The 19289-nt window shown below is 40.2% G+C and overlaps 2 protein-coding genes across 3 annotated transcripts; one reads left to right on the forward strand and one right to left on the reverse strand.

The window, feature by feature from the left end:
* The first annotated feature begins 4964 nt into the window (after positions 1–4964).
* On the forward strand, positions 4965–9726 carry LOC123995061 (serine incorporator 1-like). The gene is made up of 10 exons (XM_046298350.1): positions 4965–5129; positions 6135–6296; positions 6629–6822; positions 6998–7077; positions 7180–7317; positions 7445–7614; positions 7730–7820; positions 7926–8070; positions 8403–8627; positions 8768–9726. The coding sequence occupies exons 1-10, from the start codon at positions 5091–5093 to the stop codon at positions 8904–8906; spliced, it is 1383 nt and encodes a 460-aa protein (XP_046154306.1). The 5' UTR covers positions 4965–5090; the 3' UTR covers positions 8907–9726.
* A 37-nt stretch (positions 9727–9763) lies between these two features.
* LOC123995062 (heat shock factor protein 2-like) lies at positions 9764–13595 on the reverse strand. 2 transcript variants are annotated; one of them, XM_046298352.1, is made up of 11 exons: positions 13396–13595; positions 12811–12919; positions 12605–12732; positions 12366–12490; positions 12185–12260; positions 11986–12018; positions 11733–11840; positions 11369–11478; positions 11020–11277; positions 10742–10844; positions 9764–10496 (listed from the first exon to the last, which is right to left on the reverse strand). In XM_046298352.1, the coding sequence occupies exons 1-11, from the start codon at positions 13486–13488 to the stop codon at positions 10146–10148; spliced, it is 1494 nt and encodes a 497-aa protein (XP_046154308.1). In that variant the 5' UTR covers positions 13489–13595; the 3' UTR covers positions 9764–10145. The 2 variants fall into 2 exon arrangements, with proteins under 2 accessions (XP_046154308.1, XP_046154307.1); XM_046298351.1 differs by having other exon boundaries at positions 11721–11840.
* Between the last annotated feature and the right edge of the window lie 5694 nt (positions 13596–19289).

A 19289-nucleotide genomic window follows, 5' to 3' on the forward strand; every position in this document is an offset into this window, starting at 1 on the left:
TCTGATATGTTGAAAGTGACAAAGCTACCAAAGCTATCTGACTGTGAATTTGAACAGTAGCCCTTTGTACTGTTGCTCACTGCAAAAAGCCATGAATGACTCATTTACATACTTATTTTCCACACATGATCTTTTTTCCCTATCTTAATGTCTCCCACTGCTGAGGCCATTAGTGAATGATTCAGAGCAGCGTTTTGTGCTCGGGGGGAATGCAATTGGGATGCATTTTTCTTCTCAAATTGAAGTGATGGCGATGGAATCCACGAGAGAGATTTAAATGAGTCCATTTGACCCCCTTGATTGATAAATGTATTTATTTCCATTAACATGATTCCAGAATTAACTCTGCTTGTCCCTTTGAAAACAGCCCAGGGTCTATTAATAGAGGTTTCCTAGAGATGACCTTGTTGTGACAAGGTGTCTGACCTCACTCCTCGCCAGAGCTGTCTGCTGTCTCCAACAGCTGGGCATTTTGGGTAGAGAAAAGCTCTAATGTCTGTCTTGTAGAATGTGTCATGCTTTATAACCCCTTCTAATCTGTTGGGTTCATGCTAAATCATTGCTACTATGGGTTTTTATTGGTTGGGTGGGTTGTAGTAGCTACAAGTATAAGGTGAGACACATGGTTGAGCAGTAAATTTGGCATCTACTGTTCAAGAAGTGAATGACTTCACTTGAATAGGAAATTTACTGAATACAAATATAAACGCAACATGCAACAATTTCAACAATTTCACTGAGTTACAGTTCATATAAGGAAATCAGTCAATTGAAATGAATTCATTAGGCCCTAATTTATGGAGTTTACATGACTGGGCAGGGGATTAGCCATGGGTGAGCCTGGCAGGGCATAGGCCCACCCACTGGGGAGCTAGGCCGAACCAATTAGAATAAGTTTTTCCCCACTAAAGGGCTTTATTACAGACAGAAATACTCCTGTTTCATCAGCTGTCTGGGTGGCTGGTCTCAGATGTCCCTGCAGGTGATGAAGCCAGATGTGGAGGTCCTGGGCTGGCATGGTTACACGTGGTTTGTAGTTGCCAAATTCTCTAAAGCAACGTTGGAGACGGCTTATGGTAGAGAAATCAACAATCAATTCTCTGGCAGCAGCTCTGATTCCTGCAGCCATCTATGGCATTGTGTTGTGTTATAAAACATTTGAGAGTGGCCTTTTATTTTCCCAGCACAAGGTGCACCTGTGTAATGATAATTCCGTTTAATCACCTTCTTGATATGTAACACCTGTGAGGTGGATAGATTATCTTGGTAAAGGAGAAATTCTCACTAACAGGGTTGTAAACAAATTTGTGAGATTTTAGAGAAATAAGCTTTTTTTATGGGTATGGAACATTGCTGGGATCTTTTATTTCAGCTCATGAAACATGGGACCAACACTTTACATGTTACATTCATATTTTTGCTCAGTATAGAACTATCAACTGACACGGAACAGGTTGAGCCATCCAGCAAAGAGGGAGCTGAATTTGAGATACTTCCTTTGTCTGGAGTGAAATTGAATGGAATGTATGCCAATGAATTTGAATATTTCCACCCCTGGATACTGTTGCCTTCCTTCACTGTGTTACAATGTTCATTCAACAACAATGAGGGCATTGTTTTTAGAACAAACAAAGAGAATCAAAGCAACAAATGTGCAAATTTTCTGAGTATGCTGCATTTATTCACACTTGTGCATGATCGCATCTCTGATCACACACACCGGAAATGAGTCATAGATGGGGGTGTTTCCCATGTTAAAGAAACGGGAAAGTCAGTGAGTTCATAAACAGATGATGATCGGGTAAGAAAAATGACAAACACAAGATGTACAGTATGTCAGGAGAAGTGCAGTATTCTACTAAGGAGATGTATACCTGGAATGCGGAGGAGGAATGGAGGGAAAAAGAGAGGCAGAGGAGGTCAAAGAGAGAGAGAGGGAGGAAAAGGGTGAGCTTGAATTGGTTTAAAATGGTGGGGAAAGGGAAATGGTTTGTTAAAGCAGAATGGTAGAACGTGTAAGCAGAGTGAGCTGTACACTGGATCGAAGACTTGAGGAAAAATGGGTTGAAGGAGGGCGAAGCATCAGAGGGGGTAGGTGTGGTGAAGTTCTCGGAGCCAGAGGCTTGCACCAAGGGTCAGGATAAAGATGAGACGTGAAGGTAGGAGTGACATTTTTGGAAAAACTGTACCCTTGCTTTTTGGCTGATCCATTTGTGGTTTCAGGGTGGGTGAAAAAGGAGCTGGGTGCTGTGGAATCGGTGAAGGTTGTTGATAATGGTTTGTGTTTCTGCTGGTCAGAGGAAGCAGGCCATCCGCAGTTAAACGAATGGGGACAAGAGACGTGAATTGTTTATTTATTTTTTTGCTCTCAAGATAAGGGCGCCATTGAAAGGAGTGATTACTGGGGTAGCGGTAAACATGAAGTTGACTAACTGAAGGGGAAGATTCCAGGTGCTTGTGATTCTTGTCGTTTGGTGCGGTGCAGACAGGGTGGCGTGAAACAGAAGAGTCGCTGTCTGTTCTTTTGAGTTTTGATGTTGAGTCTTTGCCTGACAAAGTGATGGTAGAATATATAAGTTACCCTGTGTGTCAAACACATTACGCGGTTACAGGTGTCAAGCTTATGGGCATGTGGCAGCAGTGTGTAGGAGGGAGGTTCCTAGGTGTGAGACATGTGGAGGGCATGAGACAAAGGAATGTGTAGCATTAGGGAAAGTAGTGGTATGTGTTAATTGTAGGGATGCCCATGGGGCTGCGGATCAGACATGTCTGGAGGAAAGAGGCAGGTTGAGGTTTCAAAGTTTAGAGTAGTGCAGAAGTTGTCATATGCTGAGGCATAAAAGAAAGAAGAGGAAGATGGGTCAAGGGGGAGGGATTCTGAGAGGAGTGGTGCGAGTAGTAGATCTGTACCAGTACAGAGGGATAAGCCAACAAGTAATATATGCTTCAGTAAGATTGGATTTTTAGCATTTATAACAATGTTTATCAATTGTACTGCAGGGATGGAACATAAGTTGCAGAAAAATGAGGTTATGGTGGCAGCTGCAGAGAGGTATTTGGATGTACGAGACCTGACGTCAGAAGAGTTACAGGGTGTGTTGAGTGGTGGTGTCCCGTCCTTTCAGGTTGTTGGCCTGAGGTAGGACTAGATAGATGCAAATAGTGGAGTTTTTAGTGAGCGTAGGATTAGATGGTAGGGTATTTGTTGATTTTTTATTTATATACAGCACCAGTCAAAAAATGGGACACACCTACTCATTCTAGGGTTTTTCTTTATTTTTACTATTTTCTACAATGTATAATAATACCGAAGACATAAAAACTATGAAATAACACATTTGGAATTATGTAGTAACCAAAAAAGTGTTAAACAAATCCAAATAGATTTTATATTTGAGATTCTTCAAAGTAGCCATCCTTTGTCTTGATAACAGCTTTGCACACAATTGGCATTCACTCAACCAGCTTCATTTCAATGAACAGGTGTTCCATGTTAAAATAGAAGGTAGGGCTATTTGGTAAAAGACCAAAGACCATATTATGGCAAGAACAGCTGAAATAAGCAAAGAGAAATGACAGTCCATCATTACTTTAAGACATGAAGGGCTTAATGTCAAGAACTTTCAAAGTTTCTTCAAGTGCAGTTGCAAAAACCATCAAGAACTGTGATGTAACTGGCTCTCATGAGGACCGCCACAGGAAAGGAAGACCAAGTGAAACCTCTGCTAGAGAGGATAAATTCATTAGAGTTACCCACCTCAAAAATTGCAGCCCAAATAAATGCTTCACAGAGTTCAAGTAACAGACACATCTCAACATCAACTGTTCAGATGAAACTGTGTGAATCAGGCCATCATGGTCAAATTGCTGCAGGCCACTACTAAAGGGCAAGAAGAGACTTGCTTGGGACCAGAAACACGAGCAATTAGACCAGTAGATATCTGTCCTTTGGTCTGATGAGTTCAAATGTAAGATTTTTGGTTCCAACCTCCATGTCTTTTGTATGACGCAGAATAGGTGAACGGATGGTCTCCGCATGTGTGGTTCCCACCATGAAGCATGGAGGAGGAAGTGTGATGGTGTGGGGGTGCATTGCTGGTGACATTGTCTGTGATTTATTTGGAATTCAAGGCACATTTAACCAGCATGGCTACCACAGCATTCTGCAGCTAAACACAATCCCATCTACTTTGCGCTTAGCGGGACTATCATTTGCTTTTCAACAGGACAATGACCCAACACACCTCCAGGCTGTGTAAGGGTTTTTGACCAAGAAGGAGAGGGATGGAGTGCTGCATCAGATGACCTGGCCTCCACAATCACCCGACCTCAACCCAATTGATATGGTTTGGGATGAGTTGGACCACTGAGTAAAGGAAAAGTAGCCAACAAGTGCTCAGCATATGTGGGAACTCCTTCAAGCATGTTGGAAAATGATTCCAGGTGAAGCTGGATGAGAGAATGCCAAGTGTGTGCAAAGCTGTCATCAAGGCAAAGGGTGGCTACTTTGAATCATCTAAAATTAAATATATATTTATTTTATTAACACTTTTTTGTTTACTAAATGATACCATGGGTTTACTACATGACACCATGTGGCGGCAGATAGCCTCGTGGTTAGAGTGTTGGACGAGTAACCGAAAGGTTGCAAGATTGAATCCCTGAGCTGACAAGGAAAAATCTGTCGTTATGCTACTGAACAAGGCAATTAACCCACTATTCCTAGGCTTTCATTGAAAATAATCATTTGTTCTTTAACTGACTTGCCTAGTTAAATAAAGGTAAAATAAAAATACCATATGTTTTATTTCATCGTTTTTATGTCTTCACTATTATTCTACAATGCTGAAAATAGTCCAATAAGAAAAACCCTTGAATGAGTAGGTGTGTCCAAATTTTTGACCGGTACTGTATATTTATTTGTTTTTAAGCAAAGTGTAAGGGAGTTATACTCCAGTCTAGTAGGTGGCGGTAATGCATCATTTATTGGATGCCAACCGCGGTTAAACCTCATTGAAGAAGAAGAGATCGTAAACAGACGAGAAGCATCCATATTTTTTCACGGAGAAGTCGTATTTCAGCAAAACACCATGGGGGCCGTTCTTGGACTGTGCTCCATGGCGAGTTGGGTAAGTATTTTCTTAATTAAAATTAAAGTCGACAATCATATCCATTTATAAAAAACAAAAGGGCCGAATCAACCATTTCTTCCGAGATAGCTTTGCTAGCTCAGTTGCTAACCTTCTGTAGCAAATGCGCAACAACGAAGGCAAGCCAGGGTGGTTCCTCCCTGTTCAGTTGTTGGGATTTGCGCATTGCCTTTTTAATGAAATACATTGGCCTGTGATAATATTTCCAACACTTGAACACAAATGATTGACAAAGTATTATTTTATTTGGCAAACAACCGTCATAACTATGTGGGGTTTGACATTTCGAACCCGACTATGTTTTATTCAAATTAACGATTGCTCTCTCTACCGTATACGTTTTACATTTTCGATATTACACAGCAATGTAGCCTTACGTGAAAGCTAACTAGATAGTTAGCCACTTTGTCATTGATAGCTAAGCTAACGTTAGCTACCGGTACTTGGAAATATTGCAACACCGTCGCAGTCAAAGCAGAGTCAAATGTCAGATAACAGCTACAGCTATGACGTCTCCACGTAACGTTAGCCTAGTAGTGACTTGCGAAATGTGCGTCCTGAATATACACTAAGTTCATGTAGAGACAATAACAGGCATAGGTTTTTTTTTTTTCCTATTTGGTTATACTAATACTATTCCTGAAACCGTTTAAGCTGAAAGAGTTACGTTAGCTGTTTGGACGTTCTCTTCCACATTGGTATCCACTTGATTAGGTTTGACACCAGCCATGGCCAGTTCTCTATTCTTGGCAGGGATTTGGTTTCCATAATAGTGAGCAACTTGTCAAAAACAACTGTGTTGGTGTTATGTTAACCCTAGGTGGATTGATTAACTTTGATCAATGAATGAATAACCTGTTGACTCAGTACCATTATTATATTTGTTCAACCATTTAGTGGTAGCTAGGTAGATGAATGATTGTGTCACCATCAGTTCAATGCTTATTATTAGCTAATTGATTAATAATGTTGTCTTCACTGTAGATCCCCTGCCTGTGTGGCACTGCTCCCTGCCTGCTGTGCAGATGCTGCCCCAGTGGGAATAACTCCACTGTCACCCGACTTATCTATGCCTTCTTCCTCCTTCTGGGTGTGGGCATCGCATGCATCATGCTAATGCCAGGGATGGAAGAGCAACTCAAGAAGGTACCAAACTATGTTATGTGTTTGATGTACAACATGTACACTCGAACCGATGCTCCTGGCACCTACTACCATACCCCGTTCAAAGGCACGTAAATCTTGTCTCGAGGCTTAAAACTCCTTCTTTAATCTGTCTCCTCCCCTTCATGTACACTGATTTGAAGTGGATTTAACAAGTGACCTCAATAAGGCATCATAGCTTTAACCTGGATTCACCTGGTCAGTGTGTCATGGAAAGAGCATGTGTTCATAATGTTTTATGTGCTCAGTGACCTCTAATTCTATACATTTTTCTATTTGCCTGACTAATTACCTGTGCATCTTGGCTCTTGCAGATTCCAGGATTCTGTGATGGGGGAATGGGTACATCAATCCCAGGTGTGGAGGGTCATGTCAACTGTGATGTCTTGGTCGGCTACAAGGCTGTGTACCGTGTCTGCTTCGGCATGTCCATGTTCTTCCTGCTCTTCTCCCTCCTTATGGTCAAAGTCAAGAGTAGCCAGGATCCTAGAGCTGCAGTACACAATGGGTAAAAATGACACAGCGAGTCTTATTTATAATTATTTATAATTAGAATAGGTAATGATGATATCAGTAAGCTTATATACTGCAAGGCATGAATATAATTCATAAATAAGGGTATCTGTTTATAAGGAAGTTAAAACAAAAGGTCACACAGTTCAAATACTTATGCTATCGTTTAGGTTTTGGTTCTTCAAGTTTGCTGCTGCGACTGCCATTACCATCGGTGCATTCTTCATTCCAGAGGGTGCCTTCACAACTGGTAACGCTCCTTTTCATTCAAATATATTTTTGTCTCATTGAAATATTAGCATGTCCTGCAGCTCTTTGAAAGTAGTTCACACATTGCCCTTCTCTCCCATAGTTTGGTTCTACATAGGAATGGCTGGAGCTTTTTGCTTCATCCTGATCCAGCTGGTCCTGCTGATTGACTTTGCCCACTCCTGGAATGAGTCCTGGGTGGAGAAAATGGAGGAGGGCAACTCTCGCTGCTGGTATGCAGGTATGGGACGTGAGCTTCTCTTTGAGAATACCTTGTGGAAATGGTGACGGGTTGAGTTAAAGCAGTCTTCAGCGTCTACTCTCCTCCTCTCCAGAAATAACCATCAATTGTCATTCCTCCCTTGCAGCTCTGCTGTCTGCTACAACCATCAACTACATCCTGTCCCTTGTGTCTCTGGTCATGTTCTACGTCTACTACACCCACACTGACGGCTGCACTGAAAACAAGGCCTTCATCACTGTCAACATGCTGCTGTGTGTGGGAGCCTCAGTCATGTCCATCCTGCCACAGATTCAGGTAAGGAAGTACATTGGACCAACATGTCACCTACACTCCATGTTGTATCCCTAAAACCTTCATCATGTTATATAATAAACATGTCATTATGTGTTCTCACCCCTTTTCTCAACAGGAGTCCCAGCCAAGGTCCGGGTTGCTGCAGTCTTCCATTGTGACTTTGTACACCATGTATCTCACCTGGTCTGCCATGACCAATGAGCCAGGTGAGGATTTTAATGAGCCAATGTCTCCCTTTTCAATACACCAATCGGTGGCTAGCTCTTCATCAAGACAACTTGAGTGAATGTATTGGTCTTTGCCATCCACAGACAGGAAATGCAACCCAAGCTTGCTGGGTATCATTGGCCTCAACAACACCACCCCAGCTGGCAAGGACCATCCTGTTGTTCAGTGGTGGGATGCCCAGGGCATTGTGGGGCTGGTCCTGTTCCTGATGTGTGTTCTATACTCAAGGTAGAAAACAGGTCAAACTCTAACTGTCTGCAGTTTCCTATAAGAAGGAACTGCTAATGTTATTTTATCACCAGGTAGCCTAGTGGTTAGAGCGTTGGACTAGTAACCGAAAGGTTGCAAGATCGAATCCCCAAGCTGACAAGGTAAAAATGTTGTTCTGCCCCTGAACAAGGCAGTTAACACACTGTTTCTAGGCCGTCATTGAAAATAAGAATTGGTTCTTAACTGACTTGCCTAGTTAAATAAAGGTAAAATAAATGTACATTTTTTTACCAGCTTCGTGTAGTTGCCATTGACCCTAACAATAACAAGTTATCCATTCATTCCTCTAGCATCCGAAACTCCTCCAACACCCAAGTGAACAAACTGACTCTGACCAGTGACGAGTCTGCACTGATCGAGGATGGCCCCCACCCTGAGAACTTTGACGTGGATGACGGCGAGAACCGGGCCTTGGACAACGAGAAGGACGGAGTCACCTACAGCTACTCCTTCTTCCACTTCATGCTCTTCCTGGCCTCCCTCTACATCATGATGACCCTCACCAACTGGTACAGGTGTGTATCTCTCTCTCCCTGGTTGATCTGCTTTTATACATGAGAATTAGGCAATGAGTCTGCTTAAGTATTGAATATTGTGAACACACAGGTCATACACAGGTCACTCATTTTAAAAGGTATCTTTTTGATTTCCCCAGCCCTGACTCCAGCTATGAGACAATGACCAGCAAGTGGCCCTCTGTGTGGGTGAAGATCTCCTCCAGCTGGATCTGCATTGCCCTGTATGTGTGGACCCTGGCTGCCCCACTGGTCCTGGTCAATCGAGACTTCGACTGATGAGCTAAAGAATTAGACAGGGGCGCAATCATTTGCTCAAAATTGTATAAGGTGAACAAGCTCTGTGTGTGTATTCCCCGTGGATAACCCACCCACCCTTTTTGTTTTTAACAAACGGCATGCATGCAAGTATTGAGTACATGTGTTATCCACTGTTTTTATCCTATTGCACAATTTAAAGAATGAGGATTACTTTTGCAGAGTTGGGGTTGTAAAGGTTGCTGGGGCTTGGGGAGATGGTCAGTGGACATGTGTTCAGTTAAAGAAGGGAGGACTCTTCCTCAACTGTAATCGGTTCTGGATAGGACATTCGGAAAGAACTGTTCATTTGTTACAAAATGGGTAAGACTGCTTTGTTTATGCTACACTTTCCTTCAAGTTAGGCATATGTAGAGGAAGTGCAGGGTTCCAGATATTAGCTAACATTGTTATCCTAGGTTCATTTCCATCAGTAAGCATGATTAATCATTTGCATGATATTATAGGCTAATCTACCATCATGTAAATCTTAATGTTGCTGTGGTTTCCTTTTCAGAATATCCGCCCCAATTGCTAACCTGCAGCTTTACCTTTTGGGCACCTTGCACATCTTGTAATAAGAACCTCAGTTTTATGTACCTTGTGTTACTTATGATTTGCACTAGTTATCTTTTAAAGGTAAAATACTGATGTTCAAACAGTGGATAAGTTATTTTGTAGATGCTTTAGCATAATTTAAGGTATTAAGTGTTTTTAGCAGACAAGATACATGTCAACTCCCATTTCTCCTGAATAGTTTGCCTTTCGATATGTATTAAAGTGCATTGTAACCCAAGGCAAACCATGCGTTTTCTTGAATTTTGCCACTTCATACCACATTCAGAATGAAAACACTTTATTTGAATATCATTGTGAAGCTTAACAGTGAATCTCGCAAAATCACAGTCTTATAACACGACACCTTATGATACACACCAGACTGCAGTATTTGAAATGCTGAGCACTGTAGTTCTAGGACAAGGAAATGCGCAGGCACTTGTTTTTTTCATTTAAAGATTGATGTGATCATTGACCTATCAATACAGGAATCAATAATACAGTGAAACAAAATTGCAGCCTTTTCTTTAATCAGGGTTTACCTTCAACTGCTAGTGGAGAAACCATATCAACAGCTACATTATGGAATGTCTTCTGACCTAAATGTACCAAATGATACGAGGAAATAAATACAGTAAATCATTGAGTTTTTCTGCTCCTTGGTTAAATATCCAGCTGTGTCGAGTCAGTGGCACTCCCTTCTGGGTTGAGTTCACACAGGTAGAAAAGCGTGGCCTCTGCCTCAGTCAGGGGCTCTAGGCGGATCAGGGAGCTCCGTGGAGGCTCCTCATCTGGCTCCAGAAGGTCTGTGGGTACCTCAGTGCTGGGCTGCAGCAGGCTGTCTCCCAGCTCTGTGGCTATGCTGCTGTCTGGCTCTGGGGCCAAAGGGGTGCAGCCATCCAGGAAGGCCAGCAGAGGGCAGGACGTGTACTGGACCAGCTGCTTGTCTGCAGAGATGCCAGACTTGCCTCCTTTGGATAGCAGCCCTGCATTTCCTTTGGAACCACCACTCTCCTAAAGATGACATAATTGAGTGAAATTAATTCCCTAACAAAATAATTCATACAGGAAGGCTTGATGTTGAGTAAAGAGGGGAAGCAGGTAGTAGCCCAACTATAGACTTGTGTATTGCCTGTTTGACAGGACTCACTTAAGCTGTGCAGATGCTGTAATCTTGCAAGTTCACAGGGCAATTTGAACTGAACAACTGAAGAGGAATCAGAACTGAGTAAAAATAACATTTTGTATGAAAAGCATACCTCTAAAATATCTGGATCAATGCTGAACTGCTTCCCGTACAACATAGCCTGAAAGTCTTCCAAACTGCAGTCAATGCTGTCCAAGTAGTCCATCAGCTCAACCCTGTTAAAACATATGGATGCTTCTTATTAACTGTAAGCTGAAACATATTCCATAGGCCTATATATCCTTAGTATTGCAAAAATGCTACCCAGTAATATGGGACATATTGTGAGAGCCTTTTAAAGTTCTTCAGGAACTACGGACCACGAAGATAAAGCAAGTCAAGTCCACTTACTTGCCGAGGAGGTTGATATTTTGAGAAATAGCTCCACTCTCATTAAGGATTGAGTCCATCATCTTCATGGGATCCTCCAGGCTCAGACCTGATGGTTTGTTGAGTTGCAAGACGCTGCTGGTTGGAAGGCTATCATATGTGCTTATGGTGGTCTCTTCTGGTTCAAATACCAAAGAGTTGGTCTGGCCTGGATTGTCAGCGCCATCTGTCGGTGACACAGTATTGCTTTCGAAGACCTCAACAATTTCTACATCCCCCCTAAGAATGAATGAAGGAGAGGAGAACAGGCATGAGGATAGATGGCACAGACAGAAATATACATGAAACAAAAATGTAGATGTTGACTTACGATTGATCCATTATTGAGGGGCCCTCTGTGATCTCTGCATCGTCGTCAGTTACGTCACAGATGACAACATCATCAGTAAGATCAGCGTTCTTCAAACCACTGACAGAGGGCTGGGAGAGGGCTCAGAATATACATTTTTAGAATGCTTTTCATTGAAATAACATTAAAAACTCATATTGGATAATTCCCCCCTGACAATGTCAAGTTTCATTGACTCACAATTGAAGCAATTTTCCTTGGCAATGATCCTGCCAAGAAAAATATCTAGTGTATTTGCTAGTATCATTACTGTGATGTCAATGGATGGACATCCCCGTGTATACCTTACATAAGGAGGTAAATCCCTTCAGACCTCTACACATACTTTGTTGTGCTCCAGAGGTTGTTCATCGTAGATTTCATGGATGTATTTAGGCTTCTTTCCATTGTTGTTCAGTAGAATAGGTCTGAAATGGAGATTGAGAAGTAAAATGTATTAAAAATGTTTTGTAATCGATGTCATTCGGTGGAAGAATTGTTATACTATGAAGGCGTTTTAAACCGGTTCTTTTGCGAATGTGACAATTTTAAACCAATGAACAATAATAATAATATAATAATCCAGGTTCTTACTGCATACATTCTACGAATGTGACAATGAATTGTATCAACTGCAATGAACAAAGACCACAACAAGCAAAGTTAGATTAAACATGTATAGCCTTAAGGCCAATTATGCATTCAATGGTTAAGCTGTTTTATTGTAAGACAATTGTTTCCAATTCAACTTCCACTGAATAGGTGAAGTAATTTGGGGTGAAGAACATTTTACTGTACCTTCTTAATGATTTGCTGCTGTTGGGAGTGCTTCTGTCTCAGGTCTGATATTTCCCTCCATAGACCTTCATTATCTCTGTAAACAGAAACTCAAGCATCAGCATAGTACCATCTCCAAACCAACACATCACTACTACTTTTATACCCCCATATAATTGCCAGGGCATAGTAGTTTGCATACCTTTTCAATGTGTTGAGTCGGGAATCAATGCTTTCTTGTTTTCCATGAACATTCTGAACACTGGCCAAAATATTGGACAGGTCTTCCTGTTTGATCTTAGTATCCTCTGGTCTTGCATTAGAAACCTGAAAAGAAATATGCCCATTACTCAATGTCTACCATATTCAGTTTGACCACTTACTGATATAGGTCATTTATGTGTTTACCATTATTTGTTTGTTTCCTCATGATGGTCTCACCTTTCTTTTGATGTTTTCCAGCAAGTCATCCTGCCCATGTTTAAAGTAAGGATGCTGGAATTCAACTGGTCCATCACGCTCTTGCTTCACTATGCCTGTGTCAATGTGCATCACTTTGCGAAATCCATCTGCAGAGAGACCACCCATTAGACAGCTGCACAGGGGGCATTCCACTGGAACAGCTGTTTATAGAATAGCTGACTTACACATATTTAGCTGTCTGACAAAGCTAGCCATGTTGTTGTGTTTGAAGAACTTGGGAAGGATCTCCTTGGCAAATCGCTGTTCGTTCATGACGAGGAAACTGTTCCCCTCCTAGAAAACAAAGCATTATTATAGTTATGAGACTGCAATGTCAACAACTACTTCCACTAAAGGGAATGTATTTGTGTTACATTTCAGGAACTAAACAGTGCATGGACTTTCTTGCCTGACGGAATGCTTATTGATGTGCTCTTATTAGGACACTAGCCAACATTCAAACAGATATTTCAAATAGCACTCGCTAGCTATAACGTCAGCTTCTGGGGGAGGGTTGTGGCGGAGGCTACTATGCAAGCTTTAGCAGTACGGACAACAATAGCAAATTCGTCTTTGACATCAGTAGCTAAACAAAATTATGCTTCTTGAAGCCTACCAGTGACACATGCATTTAAGACTAGTAAGAAATCGGTATATGCGGCAACAGATGATAAATCGCTAGCTGGCTAAATCGTTCGTTTCACACCCTGCAGCGCTAGTGCTTACTCGCTAGCTAGCTCTGGTACGCTTAGCGGGGCAATTTCATTTACCTGACTCCAACAAATAAATTCATTCGTATCAGAATCCTCCACAAGAGTCCAAAGCTTGGTGAGGAAAGCTGGAACATTTGAGTTTTGTTTCATTTTGCAAACTGAAGGTGGAAAGATGCCTTTTTGGGATGAAAAAAGCAAGTCGCTGAGAAGAAAATAACGTCGTAAACATGCACACAACTTCCTGTTTGAAGAGCAGAAGCTGATTGGTTGAATCTTGATTTACGTGACTTTTATCACGTGTAACGTAGAAGCATGGCTCAATTAGCAATCTGCAAATTATTGCTGAAATGTGTTAGCTATTTATTTTTCTGTGAAATGCTTTCAGGTAACTGGAAATGTTTTCACATATATATTGATAGCTCTCGAGTCAGCTGGCATGGGAGGATGCTCATAACTAGGTAACGTACGTACCTAGGTTTGTTTACGTTCGATTGATGAGTCATTCTATTTATTGCCACTAGGTGTCAGCCTTAGATTATGTAAATTCCAGCCTAATGTGAATAATGGCACCGTAGTCCTTAGGATAACATTGTCACCCCTCAAATTTAGTCACTACAGGTAGCATGTAACATTTTTAGGATAGTTTTCTACTTCAGATATTTCTCAAATTTCTGCTCCTATGTGTTAGTTTTCATCTTACATTTTGGTTTAATTGACCTATTTACTGCATAAGGGTCGAACACAGATACAAGTTTAACAATTATCAAAGTACTGACGTGAATGAAGATTACATTTTCAATTGATCTGAATCATTCATTACATTTCTGGAATATCTTTAATATTTGCAATGTTCAGGACAAATATCATGAAAAGAATGGAAATATTTTTTTTTTTAGCTTTTATAGCCATCTCAGTGGAAAAAGCCACAAAGGATAGTTTAGGGGTTAAGTAAAACTGTTTCCCTCCACAGGTTGAGAGGACCACTGTTGACTACCTACCTGCTAGAGTGCAGCTAGAGAACAGCAGAAACAATGTGTGGGGGTTGGTTGGCCGTAACTCCCTGCTTTGTGAAACAGATAAGTAAGGATGTAATTTATTCCCAATAGAGGGCATTTCCCATTTGACATTAAAAGTACACTATTGTGATCTAGGTAACTTTTCATTCGATTGGTATTTTTTGCATTCTTCAGAGGGATTCATGCAAATGTTTAAGAATCACCAAACGCTGCACAATATTTAATGATATTATACTGTATTTATCAAACACACATACCTACACTTAATTTCTTTTGCTTAACAACATACACTAAGTAGGCTAACATACTACACAGAGAGGGGCACGTTTCGCAAAAAGATCTATGTTGCCAACAGTGCATGCTACTGAGACATCATAACAAAATTAGGTTGACAAGTGCACAGCTAATTGGGACAGACAGTAATATTACATCAAAAGACGTCATGAAGTCCTTTTAAATGGCACTAATTAGGACATTCTTTGATTCTGAGACAGCGAGATTATCGGAAAGGCAAAAATCACAGCACATTAAAGTAAGACAGGTGACATTCTGCCTTTCATTGTATAGTACAGGGAAGTAAGCTCAGTGCCATATTTATAATTGTTCTGGATAGAAGTAAAATACTGCTTGAGCCTTGAACATTAATATATATAAACAGTATGGTGGTGCTGTAATGTAAGTTGCTTATTATTATATTTGACAATAGCCATGCCACAGTTGAAAAACGTCAAAATGCTGGAGAGTAGGGTTAGCAACAGCAAATAAAGTATGTATTGCTAAATCTGAAGGGGACTTACAGTATGTCTCACTTGGTGGCAGCATTGTTAAAGGGCTAATTCAGAAGATTAATTTGGTTTGACTTTGTGTTTGGTGAATGTCATGAAAGTCTTTGACATACTGGCCAATCAGAAGTGACACCCTTCTTATCTGACCCTTCCTATCTGACTTGTAAAGTGTTAATGCCATAGGAAAATATATAATTTGCTGTGAACTGATCCATGTAGGGCTGCTTACAGTGTTCCAAAAATAGTTGGCTAATGTAGGGCACTGCGTTCATCCACCTCTGGCCTGCTCGCCTCCCTACCACTGAGGAAGTACAGCTCCCGCTCAGCCCAGTCAAAACTGTTCGCTGCCCTGGCCCCCCAATGGTGGAACAAACTCCCTCACGACGCCAGGACAGCGGAGTCAATCACCACCTTCCGGAGACACCTGAAACCCCACCTCTTTAAGGAATACCTAGGATAGGTTAAGTAATCCCTCTCACCCCACCCCCCCCTAAGTTTTAGATGCACTATTGTTAAGTGACTGTCCCACTGGATGTCATAAGGTGAATGCACCAATTTGTAAGTCGCTCTGGATAAGAGCGTCTGCTAAATGACTTAAATGTAATGTAAATGCCTACATTAATATTTTTTACAGCAACTTTTATTCAGGCCTGTGTTAATATGAAGAGTTTCATTCCAAAATGCTATATATCAATTTTCAGAAATGTTGGTAAATTAGCTTTTATTGTTTAAAGACATTTTGAAAGAGATTGGTGAGGTTTTTTTCAAGATACAGTATAATCATGGCATGGGGTTGTTCAATGACAGAAATGTATTTGTTTAAAATCTATAACTTGATGGTTTCATTTCAGAAAGACAAATAATCATGTTTTTTTGCAAAATTTTATATATTCACCTCATTCTCAGAGAAATAAGTAGTACTGCTAGGTTTTACACAGTCAAATGTAACAAATAACTACATATTTAATAAAGACATTTACAAATGCTACATTTGTGACATCGACATTTATTTTATAAAAAATACAAATCCATAAATTAATTTGAAATGTACATTTGACATTTTAGTCATTCATCAAATTCTCTTATCGAGAGTGATTTACAGTAAGTGCATTCAACTTGAGAAGATGGCTAGGTGAGACAACCACATATCACAGTCAAATATACAGGAATACGAACATTCCATTCCAACTAAACAATGGATGTATAGCATTTTTGTTTAAAAAAATCACAAACATCTAAAATCTATTAAGAAAAAGTCTGAGAACAGTAAACACGTGAACAATTTGTAGAAGTAGCGTTTTGGAAAGAACATCTTCATCTGTAACCTTATGGAGGACAAAAGAACTGTTAAGGTTAAAGTTTTACCAAAGCATTCCTTAATCATGCCCATTCTTTGGACCAGGCTCAGGGTGTTCAGGTAGTGGTTGTGAAGCTGCATACTCACTCTCCCTTTTTTTGCAGCAGCAGCAGAGTTGGAACAAAAACTTTGGAATGAATTTACATTTTCCATTGGATGTAGAACTTGGGCCCGCGTTTTATAGTTGTTGCTCTCATTATTCGATTAATCTTGAAGTCTTAACAGAAAAGAACCAAAGAAAAATATATTAGTGCTGATCCCAGCAGATTTATTTTTTACTTAATGAATAAATACATTTGGAGTTTGCCATGCAGGTATTAGACTTCCTTCAGACTGCCAAACGAGTGGTTTACATCTTTGATTCAGTGTTACCGAGCGGGAATGCCTCTGTATATTAGTTAATACTGCATTTCCAAATTCCACCACACAAATTGAATGATCTCACCAAATAAATAGTTATTTTTAAGACCTATGTATTAAAGAGCAAAAATAAAACACACCTTCTCAGTTGGATGTTGGAGACAAACATTAAAATGTTTTTCTTTACTTTGAGGAAGTTCTTTGTAAAAAGTGTATTACATCCATTTATTTAATTTTAGTTGAGTGAGACTTGGAAATGAAGTGGCTACTTACAAGCCAAAACCCATAAAAGGCATGCGTGCACATTTCACGTTAGTGTTAAGTCCTGGGTCAAAAATAAATGGCTTACAGCATGGAGGGGACATTTAGGTCAATAGGGGCTGGGATGTGGAACATCCTAGGCACTTAATTTAATGAATTTGTTTTAATTAACTTTGTTCTCAGATTGATGACATACCATATCGGCCTAGTAAAATTGTTGACAGAATTGAGATACCTGGCCATTACTTACCCATCAGCCTGTGTAGATCTCCCTCATTTTCTTTAGGGAACAATGATGTCTTTATACTTTATTTTTATATAACTAGGCAAGTCAGTTAAGAACAAACTCTTATTTACAATGATGGCCTAGGAACAGTGGGTTAACTGCCTTGTTCAGGGGCATAATGACAAGTTTTTACCTTGTCAGCTTGGGGATTCAAACTAGCAACCATTCGGTTACTGGTCCAATGCTCTAACCACTAGGCTACCTGCTGAAATCTAAAATCTTTTGCTTTGTCCAAATGTTCTTATTTCGTATTTTCGCTCCATCCTCCACCAGCTGATGCCAGTGACATTCACTAGATCACTAGGCTCTTTAAAAAAAGTTGAAACAGGGACATTTGATTGGTTGAATTCGAAAATCTCAACAATCATGGGACTATTTTGAAGGGGAAGAAAACATTACATTTCGGAAAAGGCTGTTTGAAACATAAACTGACATAACTTGTCATAACATGGTCATAACACTGCCATGGCCGATATATTTACACCTGTTGTGACATCTATTGCATTACTTTATGGCTGGTTATGACACCTACATAAGAGTGTCAAAACCCACATTTCTTCAAATGTGTTTTTTCCCTGCCAAGAAGTTTCCTTTCATTTGAAAGTTTGTTTCTTAAGTCCTTTGTTGTTGTGGTAGCAATTCATTCTGTTTACATATTTGAAATAACTTGAAGAAAATACACTTTATGACACTGTCATGAAGCATTATGACCATCCTGTGTCACTTTACTTGGACTAAGAAAATGCACTTTATGATACTGTCAAGAAGCATTATGACCATCATAATCATATTAGCCAGGTAGGCCTATCACGTACATGCCCCTATGCCATTCATCAATCAAAAAGTGAGTGACTTGTCCTGCTCCTGAAATCTGCTCCTACATTCCTCCCTGTCATCATCAACAGAGCGTTGGGGTAGGGGCATGTCTGACATCAATTTATGCGCAATTACAATGATAATTTAATACGGTCTATTTTAGAATCTGATATTTTTAGATTTTTCTATAACATAAACATACTGTTGACATGTAGACTATGGTGTAACGGAATGTTTTGCCTTGTGTGGTAGGTTTTGACACGCTTATGTAGGTGTCATAACCAGCCATAAAATAATACAACAGATGTCACAACAGTTCTAAATATATGTGTCATGACAGTGTTATGACCAAATGATGACATGTTATAACACAAGGTCAGCTGTTATGACATATTATGACATGGTTATGTCCAAGTCATAAAGTGTTATGACACTGGGTGTCAAGTAAAGTGTTACCAGACAGGTATTCTCCAGTGAATTTGATAGCTAGTACTGACGTTAATTACAGTAAAGTTAAACTAGTGCCGGCTAGCTATTAAGATGAACAGTTAAACTTCCAGCAGCCTTTACTAGTCCCATTTGCTCATTTGACGTACGTTTTGTTTCATCATACAAACAATTCTAGGTTGTGCTTGTCTTTTACTTGTGGATGGAAGAACAAACTGCCTGTTGTGTCCTCCCAACCGGTTCGTAACCAACCTGGGTGAAAGTGATGCTCAGGAACTTTTGTATAATTTCATCCAGTAGTTTTGAAAGTGGTGCTCACATGCAAAAACGTGCCCCCCCCCCCCCCGCTTTTTGTGTACTATGTCATCCATTTGTGTACTACGTTTTTTTTATATACAGTACCATTCAAAGGTTTGGACACACCTACTTATTCCAAGGTTTTTCTTTATTTTTACTATTTTATACATTGTAGGATAATAGTGAAGACATCAAAACTATGAAAAAACACAAATTGAATCATGTAGTAATCAAAAAAGTGTTAAACAAATCAAAATAGATTTTAGATTTTAGATTCTTCAAAGTAGCCACCCTTTTCCTTGATGATATCTTTGCACACTCTTGGC

The sequence above is a fragment of the Oncorhynchus gorbuscha genome, linkage group LG14 (assembly GCF_021184085.1).
Source record: "Oncorhynchus gorbuscha isolate QuinsamMale2020 ecotype Even-year linkage group LG14, OgorEven_v1.0, whole genome shotgun sequence".
Lineage (NCBI taxonomy): Eukaryota > Metazoa > Chordata > Actinopteri > Salmoniformes > Salmonidae > Oncorhynchus > Oncorhynchus gorbuscha.

Excerpts from the sequence above, each read along its gene's own strand:
- LOC123995061 (XM_046298350.1), top strand. The coding sequence starts at position 5,091 with ATGGGGGCCGTTCTTGGACTGTGCTCCATGGCGAGTTGG. Across the intron at positions 7,615-7,729 it reads CCATCCTGCCACAGATTCAG|GAGTCCCAGCCAAGGTCCGG; the intron begins GTAAGGAAGTAC and ends TTTTCTCAACAG. Across the intron at positions 7,821-7,925 it reads TGCCATGACCAATGAGCCAG|ACAGGAAATGCAACCCAAGC; the intron begins GTGAGGATTTTA and ends TGCCATCCACAG.
- LOC123995062 (XM_046298351.1), bottom strand. The coding sequence starts at position 13,488 with ATGAAACAAAACTCAAATGTTCCAGCTTTCCTCACCAAGCTTTGGACT. Across the intron at positions 12,920-13,395 it reads AATTTATTTGTTGGAGTCAG|GAGGGGAACAGTTTCCTCGT; the intron begins GTAAATGAAATT and ends TTTGTTTTCTAG. Across the intron at positions 11,278-11,368 it reads CCCTCAATAATGGATCAATC|GGGGGATGTAGAAATTGTTG; the intron begins GTAAGTCAACAT and ends ATTCATTCTTAG.